This window comes from Anguilla anguilla, chromosome 19, assembly GCF_013347855.1.
Source record: "Anguilla anguilla isolate fAngAng1 chromosome 19, fAngAng1.pri, whole genome shotgun sequence".
NCBI lineage: Eukaryota > Metazoa > Chordata > Actinopteri > Anguilliformes > Anguillidae > Anguilla > Anguilla anguilla.
This window is the reverse complement of record NC_049219.1, coordinates 9677221-9687889: the sequence shown is the minus strand read 5'-3', so window position 1 is coordinate 9687889 and position 10669 is coordinate 9677221. Positions and strand designations below refer to the sequence as shown.

The window sequence follows — 10669 nt, the reverse complement described above, 5'->3', positions numbered from 1 at the left end:
AAAGGCCGCCAGCTGGCTATTTTTGACTGAACTTTCTGTTTGTTTCTCCAAAGTCCCGTCGCAATACAAATACGTATTTTGAAATAACAAGATGGACTGAGTGCAAGCATGTTTATATTTACGTATTTGTACTTTTTAAACTGGTTTGTCAATAATTATTTCCGTTTGTTTGAACATTGCCACTGTTGGTTCCCTTTAACTACTTTAAAATGAACTGCCATTCTAACTGTAATTTCACTTAATGTGCACAAGCTGGAACAGGTCCATTTACATTGTCGAGTCCCTCGTCTATATAGGCCTAGTTTTCGGCATGTCTCCTTTAAGAATTGTCCATATGATACAGACAGTTGTCCAGTGAAATGTTTTTTTTCTTCTAATATTTATTTCCGAAATACCACCTGCATTTCCAAATGGAAATCCAGCTAGACGTGTATTCAGGAACAGTTCATGTTTGTCAACAAGTGGTTGTCATGTTTTACTCAAACGGAAGTTTTCCATTCAAAATAGGCCTATAGCCGGCTCAGAAAACCAGGTTTAGGCTACATTATCCAGTTCCATCTTCAGAGTGTTCGTGTCACTTTCATGGACATATTATGCATGAAAAATGCAAACATACAACAAAATGTGTGAGAACCACAACGATATGCATGTTTTCTTTGTAGTGTTATTTGCCAAACATTTATACATCAGTTAAAACACAAACTCATTTACTTAGAAAAATCTACCCACATTTTATACATTTAAAAATCTTAGTTACTGCTGAAAACCAGAGAGTACATTTACTGAAATAGACATTTTTCTCATCGTCATCAGTGTCGTGCTACGGAGCTAAAACAAAAAACCTGCACCCACTGCTGGGTTTGACTGAGACCACAGTTAATACAGCGATCGTGGATTCAATTTTCTTGGGAACTGTCACTTCGGTGGAATACTGATGCACGTTGCCGACCTCACTTGCTCCCAGACAGGCATCCAATGATTTCACAGTGTGAGTGACGTGCCCTTTCCTGCTGACAGCTGTTCGCAGATCACAAACCGACACACATAACAATCTCCACAGTGCCTGCGGTTACGCTAGTAAAACAATGCAATGACATCATACGGCGTATGCTAGTTTACAGTTATAACTGTAAATTACTCGGCGAAGACAGCAAATAGCACAAGCGCATTAATGATACCTACTTACAACGTCTGTGTGCCAAGCTATCCAAGGAGGTTTGTGAAGTGCCATTGTAGGCTGCAGCACAACCTCAAATTTGGGGATGGGAGCATCCTGGCACAAAATAAATCTACATAATTGCTGGATTATCTAGAGGATACAGCCATTTAGACAGCTGAACTTGCTCTACCATGTCACTAACTAGTTAGCATTAGCCAGCTACGAGCTTGCTTGCTTTAGCAAGACACACAAACATTGCAAAAATATATAAATAAATATATAAATAAACAAAAAAAAAGTGTTGCAACTTGCAACATTAAAATGTTTTTTAACATTGCTTTGTCTTACTCGATGGCCAATATTATAATGAAGTTGAATGACTATTTGTAAACGTACAACCTCACAACAATGCTCATATTTCAAACAAATGTTCAAACAAGTTCATATTTCATGCATTTCTCTTTCACTGTGCATTTCTCTTACTTCCCCTTCGCCTCAACTTCAGTTAGAAATGACTGAACCTCTGAACTGTAATTTAATAGTTGAACCTCCCTATAAAAACACACACACACACACACACACAAGTGATCTACCCTATTAGAGAAAATAGTATAGGGCCCCTAGATTTCAAGGGAAAGGTGGAGGTTTTTATTTGTTCACATTTTGGCTTTCAGGGGAGTCGTGCTGAGAGACAGCAGGAAGTTGTCGAGGGCGGCCCGGTACTCCTCCGGGTGGCGTCGGATGTGCCCGGCGTGCGTGGACTCCGCCCACTTCCTGCTCTGCACGGCCACGCCCCTCTTCCTCCAGCACTCGATGAGCTCTTCCAGTCCCCCGATGTCGCACATGACGTCGTCCTCGCAGAAAAAGAACAGGGCGGGGGCCGCGATTGGACAGCTCCAGAACAGCTTGATGGCCGGGTCGAAGATGTCCACGGTGTGCCTCTTGAACACGCTTAGGTAGAGCAGGATCATCCGTCTCACCAGACCTTCCCATTGGGGTGCGATAACTTTTCCCACGCCTGAGTGCAAAAATAACACAAAACATATCTGAAATTCTGGACACATTCTTATCTATACACCCTGGATGGCTGTGCACATCAGCAGAACATGTATTTAATGATGCGTGGCAGTGTAGTACAACGGGTAAGGTGTTGGTTTTGTAACCTAGAGGTCGCAGGTTCGATTCCCCGGTAGGACGCTGCTGTTGTAACATTGAGCAGGACACCCGCATTAACTTGCATTGCTTAAGTATGTATCCAGCTGTATAAATGGATGCAATGCAAATGCTGTGTGAAAGTTGTGTAAGCCGCTCTGGATAAGAGCGTCTGCTAAATGCCTGTAATGTAATGATGCTTTGTAAACTAAGAAGGGATGGCGGCCATATTGACAAATATCAGATTTTTTTTTAAACATGGCACTGAGAACTGCATTATACATGTCCACCAATCAAAATGGCTTTAATACCAGGATTAAGCGCAATTCAATCTCACATGACACAAAAGTGTGACATTTGTTTTTTTTTTTTTTTGAAATCCTCACCTACGGCCATCCGCTCCGCTGAGCCGACCACCAGGCTGTCGTAGACGTGACCTTTGACCCGGTCGACGAAGCGCCGGTAGCGTCGGGCGTCCCGGGACAGGCAGACCAGCATCTGGCAAAAGGTGTAGCCCCCGACGGAGAAGCAGTGCACCAGCAGGGGGCGAGAGGCGAACCGGTCGCTCTCCAGCACCTGGAGGACCTCGGCCCCGTAGTCCAGGCTCCAGCGGGGCCACAGGAACTGGCTGATCCCGGTCTCCACCACCAGCACGTCCTGGCTCGTCCCGGAGTAGGCCTGGAAGTACTTGGACAGGGCCTGGGGCTGGGCTCCCAGCCAGGGCATGAGCAGAAGCAGAGGCCGGGCCGGGCCGGGGGGAGGAGCCGAGCCAGGGGGAGGAGCCGAGCCAGGGGGAGGAGCCGGCTCCCTGACGTAATAGGTGACGCCCTTGCCGATCTTGTGACAGGTGGCTCCGCCCACAACGGCCGGCCTGGACATGGCCACACTGTGGAGCAAACGAAGCAGACTGGAATGTTGACCGTTCCACAAACAAAAGAAAGCAAGGTCGCCCTGAGTGATAAAAAAAAATAAAAACACAAGAGAACTGTAGTAGGCTGATTTGAGCTGTAGGCTAAACCAGCGGTGACCAGCCGGTGTTCTTGGAGACCATTTTGAAGGTACTAACCCTAATTTTGCACACCAGACTACTAATTAGCAGCTGAAGAACATCTCTGGCTGTTGAATGTGTGCTTCGCTAGGGTTACAGTGAAAATCTGCAGGATGGTACATCTCCAGGAACAGGTTTGGTTACCATTGGGTTAAGTTATTTATTTGAGAACTTTGCCCAATGTTTAATATTCACATATAATCCCAACCAACCATAAAGAGCACCTTTAATAGATAAGCATAGGTCATTAAAGGATTCCTTTCTGCCTACATTTTTAAAAGAAGCATTTAAGCAGTAAATCAGTAGTAGTACTGTTAAGCAAAACTTTGGAACTTACCTCAAGAGAATATCAGATTACCTCTCTGCACCACCTTTTAAGTCTTGACTGCAGTGTGACACCCCTGCCTTATCACAGTGTTGGTTTGGCTCATTACAATATGTCCTGCAACATCGTTTAATTGCAGTCACCAGATGACCACATTTTAAGCATTTAGGGCTCAGCTGAAGGCAATTTTCATTTTCCTAAACTCATTAATCCATAAAAAATGTAACCTCTTCCCAAAGAAATCGTTTGCCACACAATCAAAAATTAAAGCATTTTGTCTGAGAATCTATCCAGTTGAAGGTCTTCAAATTAATGTTGAATATTAATTTTTGTTACATTTACTTATATGACACTGAAACTCTTTAACTGAAAACCCAAAACAGCATCGATACTTCTTCAGGTCAGAAATAGCAACTGAGGTCTGACAAAAGCCACCATGCAGAGAGTACTCCCGGATCAGGATATAGAACGCCTTTTATACGCATGAAACCGTTAAACTTCATCTGACACGACGTGTTAAACTGTATTTGAGGTCATGACAAATTATCTTCTCATCTTTATACAAATTGTGGTCAAATGTAAGTATTAATAAAAGAACCCCTTTAGAGGTGGCCTATTTCGGCTATATTATGTATAACCAAATCGTATAGGCTAAACATATGCATGTAAACATAACTCCTTTATGCACAGTCGGCCTATATGCGTACTTAACACAATCTTTCAAACTATAGCTACCTGCAATTAAACAATAATTGTAACAATATGTATCACAATCATACAAATTGGGATTTTCATCGTTGTCCTCCAAGCGAACTTTCCGAGGTGCGGAAGTGAAAACGTGTTCTTTTATTTCCCCTCCCTTGCGTTTGGGGATTGAAAAAACGGAAAAACTGGTCAACAATCCGACATTACAGATACATCTTCGTACACGAACAGTAGAAATTGCAACAAAAAAAGTGCATTGCCTTGTTACGTACCTAGCTGCTTTTCCCATTCGACCTTGGATGCTACGTTGAGTTTTCAAGCTCCGCTTCTCACGAGTTGCTACAGAAACATAGTTGTAGGTTAATTGTAGGCGCTTTCGTTTTTGCAGTGCCAAGTAAGTCAAGGAGCAGCATGAGGCCACACGTGATTGCAGCGGATTTGTGAAATCGCTGTATTAAACACTGTTTCACAACCGTTTCATAACTAGCCTCTTTTCCTAACGCTTTCCTTGGAATCTTATTTTTAAAACAGGGCATGCAATGGACAGCCCATCGGATGTTCATGCCAAGACTTTTTTTCCCCTAAAGAAGTTGTCAGACGAGTCATGCCAGGACACAAATAGAAGCAGTTAGCCGTGCCGCATTTCAAAAGGAAACTCCCTCCAATATATTGGTTTGCTGACGTAGTTCAAAGTACGTCCTCTTTCAATTCCATGCTTTTACATATTATAACAGAATTAACCCTCATATAGTCCTAACCAAGTCCTAAAGGTAGATAAATCAAATCCCGACTCACAACACACGCAAATTCTATTTTGTAATTATTTACTGTATTCAACCCAAAACAATTTGAATGGCAGCAGGTATGCCATCCCCCCAGTTACAGTTTGGGTGTATATGTCCCATACCTATACAGCACCAAGATTTTGGCACTTTTCAGGGTTTACCACAGAAATAATTACACTGACCATAGACTTTCAGCCCTTAAGAGCTAATTCACTTCTGTACCCCTGATCTCATGTAAAACACATAGAATTCAGATTCACATGTCCACACGATAAAGCCCCCAACTTGGGTTATTTTGCTATTTATCCTTTTACCTGCTGATGTTACCTTTGCCCCAGTCCCACAATCAATAATTCTCCCCCGTGGGACATTTAGCAACATCTGCAAATAATGTCTGATCATCGTAGTTTTGATGAAAGTAGCAAACAGGCAAAATGGAAATAAATTTCTAAATTTATGGCAGTTAGGCCTATAGATCCTCTACCAACGTACAAACAATTTGTAGGTCTACTGTGTGTATACAATACCCCATTAAGAACACTTACCATAAATATTTTAATGTCACCAGATGGCGCTGAAGTTTTAATAACACTTCTGTGAAGCAAATGTGACCAGGTGTGGTCACAACTGCATAATATATATAACAAATTAGTGTATTATATGACCGATAAGTACAGCATGTGTGCTTTTGGTTTGGAATTTTATTTTTTAGTTGTGTTGTTTTTGTTCCATTGAAAGTCCTTGCATGTAATTTGCCAATGGCAAGAAATTCATTTTAATTGCTGACACGGAAACACACCTCAGACTTATTTGGTTGAAGGCAGGCATTTTTGCTGAGGCATAATAATCCTCAGCACGATGACTCAGGCCCTGGAAGTGTTTTGAAGGTCCAGAGGCCCGGAATAAATGGAAGAAAACTAATCATTAACCAACAACAAAGAACAAATGGAGTGTGTGCACAGCTGCATGCATCTTTGGACTGAGTCTTAAACTGAGTCGTGTCCCTCAAAGAGACAAATTAATATCACAGAGTCAAAATATCACTGAAAGCCATAACAGCTTTAGCTGCATTGTCCTAATGCCTTTTAAAACTATCTCTGTCCCTCCATATGGTAGAACAAATAAAAATCTTATCATTTATATAAACATAATCGTAAATTTTTACTGCTATTCTGGTCAGAGGGACTCTTCCCTTGCGTTGGTAAAAATACTGAATGAAAGCCTTTGTTGCTGTGAATCGGCCGCCTCTTTTCCCCATTGCAAGAATTTTTGGCAGTTTAGAGACCCATTTACGGCGCCATCGCAGTTAGATTTTTGCTGTGAATATGAGTATTGTCTTTGCAACCATGCTGTTGGTCGCCGAATCGCTTGTAGCCCACTTCGCACACGGCTGCTTTTCATGAGCTCTTTAGTATTTCTGTAGCCTGCTCATAAGACTCAACTGCCCGATAACACAAGAAACACCAGTGCAGTACCTTAAATTCCTGCTGCTGTTATTCAGGTATGTCATGGTGACTGGGATTCCCCTCGTTTTATTGTGTGGTTCTGTCCTGGTTCCTCTTTGCCGACCTCTGAACGTGTAAATGGAATAGTTACACCCACCACGTCCGTAGAAAATTCTGACAACTTGCATCTGAAATGCTTTCTGACAGCAGTAACAGATGGTCGTCAGACTGACGGCAGTTGCGTCGTTTTGTTTCACAGAAACGCTCCAGAGGGCAAGCAGTTTGGTGATTGGTCGAAATGAGCTTCTGCACATTGGTGTGATCATGACTATGAGACTTACAAGCTTATAAACTTATAAGATGCTCAACAGCGATTGAGGTCGTGTCATAGTCTCAGGACGTCAGCTGAATTTTTTTTATGAGGTTACCCCCATATGCACACACACACACACACACACACACACACACATGCACACACGCACACACACACACGCTTCTATCAGTCTGCTCAGATAGAAGGTTGAGACTCTTCCCCCGCCCCAGGCCAGGGCTGTGGTTTGGATAGGCAGAGAGCTCATGGGCCTGCCTCAGCAGGATCGCTTTCAGGGGCAGCCAGGCAGCTAAGCGCTTGTGTGGAGTTGGGCCCGCCCCTCGGTGACATCACATGTTCAACCGCCCAGTCCAGGGGCCCATTGTCTCGCCGTGCCCCCGCCCCCTTTCCATTGTCCAAGGGGTGCTCTCGGCCTTCCTATTCACCGATTAGATTTAGGAGGAGATGAGTTTTGGTGGGGAGAGGGGTCCCTCCCTTCAGCTAAGCAATACCCGTCCGGTCCCCTGAACAGGCCAGCACTTGATCCCCATTTCCCTCATAGGGTGCCAAATGGGTGGTCGTCCCATCCCATCCTGCACCATCCCTTCCACAATGGGGGCTCCATAAATCTGCCAGCCTGGAAACCTGTGTTTGAGGAAAAAATTCAGTTTCAATACAATCAAACTCAGGAAAATAATTTCAATTCAATCCACACATCGATAACGCTCAAATTGATTGTTATGAACTTCGATAAGACTCATAATGCCCTATGAGGATTTTCTCAATTAGAATTTCAATTAATTGTCTGAACTGACTGAATAGAGACAGAATTGACCTCAAACTCTGCCGCTGACCCTCCTTGCCGTATATCGTGCTTTCTGGTGCAGCGAGGCCTGGGCATAGACTGATTCTGGGGGGGTGGGGGGGGGACAGGGTGGCTCCCATTAGACCCCAGAAAAAACCCCTGTTGCTACGGCTTTCCTGCGACGGTCTGTTCACACATTTCGTTGTTCGCGGTCGATCCGACCGGCCGCTTTTTTATTTATTTTTATATTTACGGTCAACGCAGCAGCAATGGGGGGGGGAGGTGTTTCATCCGAGGGACGCTCGCAAAGTCGTTACCGAAAGGCGAACCAGACTAGACCGCAGCCCAAGGTCATCTGCGATCACATCTGCCGCCACCGGTCCCTCGCCTCCTTGGCGTCCGGGGGCTGGAATTAATCAATGCTACACCAACCCCCTCCCCTCCCCCCCCCACCCCGTTCCCCCCCCAACCCCGTCCCTTGTGAGCCCACCGCTACGGCGACCCATCGACACGCAGTCTTTGCTTTATAAGGGTGTGTGTTCATAACCATCGCTTTCCTTTCAGTTCTGTTTGCTGTGGCCACAGGCCCGCGTGCGTGCAGAGGGCTGGACCGGAGCGAGCTGAACCTGTCGGTCGTGGATGTTCACGTCCTTGCGCACGCCGCCATTGGCTGCGGGAGCGCCGTTGGTATTCGTGCCATATTTGCACATCGCGCACGGCCTCCCGAAACCCCTGTGCAATTTCCGTGGGTTTTGCGGCAAATATCGACGCGCTCTCACAGCTTGGGGGGGGGGGGGGGGGGGGGGGGGGGCAATTTGAATTAGGAAGCAGTAAATATTGCTGACACTGCCCAACCTGCCTTCTGGGAATTAGATATTGAATCAGACGGTTTGTTCTGGCAGAAGAGAGAGAGAGAGAAAAAAACTGATGAATTGTGTAAACACACACAGAAACACCTACGGTAAGGGTTGAATTAAAATGTCAACAGCAACAAAAAAAACAAAAAAAGAATTTAAAACTGACATTTGCCACTGGACTGTTTATGTCTTATTTGGTGATGTCACACCTTAAGCACTATGTTGATTTATAACAGGGCTATCCATTGATCTGCTCAGAGGATAGACACTGAGACTGAGAAACAGTTAGGGGACCTGCATGGGCCTCTCTTTCGCTCTCTCTCTATCCATTCATCTTTCTCCTCCTTCTTTTCCTCCTCCTCCTCCTTATTCTCCTCCTCTTACTCCGCCCGCTCCTCCTCCCACAGAGATGTGTGGCCATCAGCAGTGCATAAAGCCGCCTCAGTCAGCCGCACCTTCCCCACAATGCTTTGCGTTGCGCACAAGCTGGACGCATGCCACAGCACTGAATGCCAAGCTGACTATCTGTTGGCCCTACACAATCTGTGTTGCCGTCCAGTTCAAGGCAAGCGTAAGCACGATCCACTGCTGCCAGCCTTTGCGGTGGAGTCCGCGGCACACAGGCGGAGATAAACATTATGGGATGTCGATCCCGGTCCGTGGAAACAGAGGCATTTGAGGAAGCCCATCTGAAGGCAAGCACAGCACGGCCCCCTGGGAAAGATGAAATATTCATCAAGAGACTGGAGGCCTTTGTCAGGGAAGCTCATCGCTACTGATTCATTAATTATGTTAAACAATTTCCAACCACTTGGAGTCCAGCAGTGCCCCCTTCAAAGCTGAATTGCCGTTTTAAGTGTGATATGTCGTCTATACTCGCAATTAAAAAGATAAGATTTTTGGTGTGATCTGTGTATTGTACTGTTAATTTAGAGGGAATAACCAGTTATGAAAGTAAATGGTGGGGGCTCCCGGGGGTGAAGGTCAATCGGTAAAGGCATTCATTTTCTGCTTCATCTTTGGGGGTCTGAAAGGATGAGGCGAAACTTTGCTCAGCCAAAGTTTTCCGTGTTACCACTACATCAGTTCCTCCCAATGACACACCAGATGCTGAGAGGCTACCAGCTGTCGTAGCTGCTTGTCTGTAATCAGTGCCAGCTCCTTCCTGTAGTATTGTGAGCACACACAAACACAGACACACACACACACACGCAGATCCATTATTTTGAAAAAAGTATCGAAAGACTTCCTCTTCAAATTCCCATTCAAATTCCGATCTCCAATTTCCTCTTTTTCCAGTCCATTGCTTCACCTCCTGCACAGACTGAAGCTGATGCAAGCGGATTTACTGAAGCTAAACCAGGCGGTTACGGAAGCAGGCCGGGCCTTGAGCAAGGGTAATGAAAGGCTTGCGGCGAAACGGCGGATCGGAGGCTGAAGTGGCCTATCAGCCCTCCGTCTCTGCGGCGAAGACAGCCAATCAGACACGCTCCTCTGACGGCCAATGCTACGTCCGAATCGTTGCGCAGTACTTCAATCAAGAGTATGGAAAAGACCGTTCTTCATGATACTGCAAGGCCCTGTAAGCATAAAAAGAAGATAGTTTCCCAACCCTGGTTCCTGATACACGGTCTATCGCAAAAAACTGCTGACTAGCAATCATGATAGATTAAAGTACATTAAAGGCACCGCGCTCTATTAATTATGCAATACATTTTTGCTGCCGTGAGATGGTTCGTGATTATGGAGGGTATTCATGAAGCATTCATTAAAAAGCAGTTTTGAATTGAAAGCAATAGTAAAATGCCCGCCATCTGCGATATATGCAATTTTAACAGTATGATTTTAACCACGGCTTAGCTTTTTTTTACTCATTTTTGGCCTTAAAACCGTGAAGAAGAGAGCGCTGGGTTTCGGTGTAGTGGTGTCGGGTGGCGTCAATATTTTCATTTAAACATTCCTGCGCTCATTATGTAAGGGAGGTACAGGAATTCGCTCAGAAAACCATTCTCCAGCTCAGGAAATTGCAGTTCCTTTACTGGAAGATTTTCTACTCGTGTCTAAATTTAGGAGAATTG

At 44.9% G+C, this 10669-nt stretch overlaps 1 protein-coding gene across 3 annotated transcripts; it reads right to left on the bottom strand.

Annotated features, from left to right (window-relative positions):
* Positions 1-625: 625 nt before the first annotated feature.
* Positions 626-5031, bottom strand: LOC118219308. 3 transcript variants are annotated; one of them, XM_035402458.1, is made up of 4 exons: positions 4662-5031; positions 3697-3801; positions 2698-3197; positions 626-2177 (listed from the first exon to the last, which is right to left on the bottom strand). In XM_035402458.1, the coding sequence occupies exons 3-4, from the start codon at positions 3188-3190 to the stop codon at positions 1816-1818; spliced, it is 855 nt and encodes a 284-aa protein (XP_035258349.1). In that variant the 5' UTR covers positions 3191-3197; positions 3697-3801; positions 4662-5031; the 3' UTR covers positions 626-1815. The 3 variants fall into 3 exon arrangements, with proteins under 3 accessions (XP_035258349.1, XP_035258347.1, XP_035258348.1); XM_035402456.1 differs by lacking the exon at positions 3697-3801; XM_035402457.1 differs by lacking the exon at positions 4662-5031 and having other exon boundaries at positions 3697-4639.
* Between the last annotated feature and the right edge of the window lie 5638 nt (positions 5032-10669).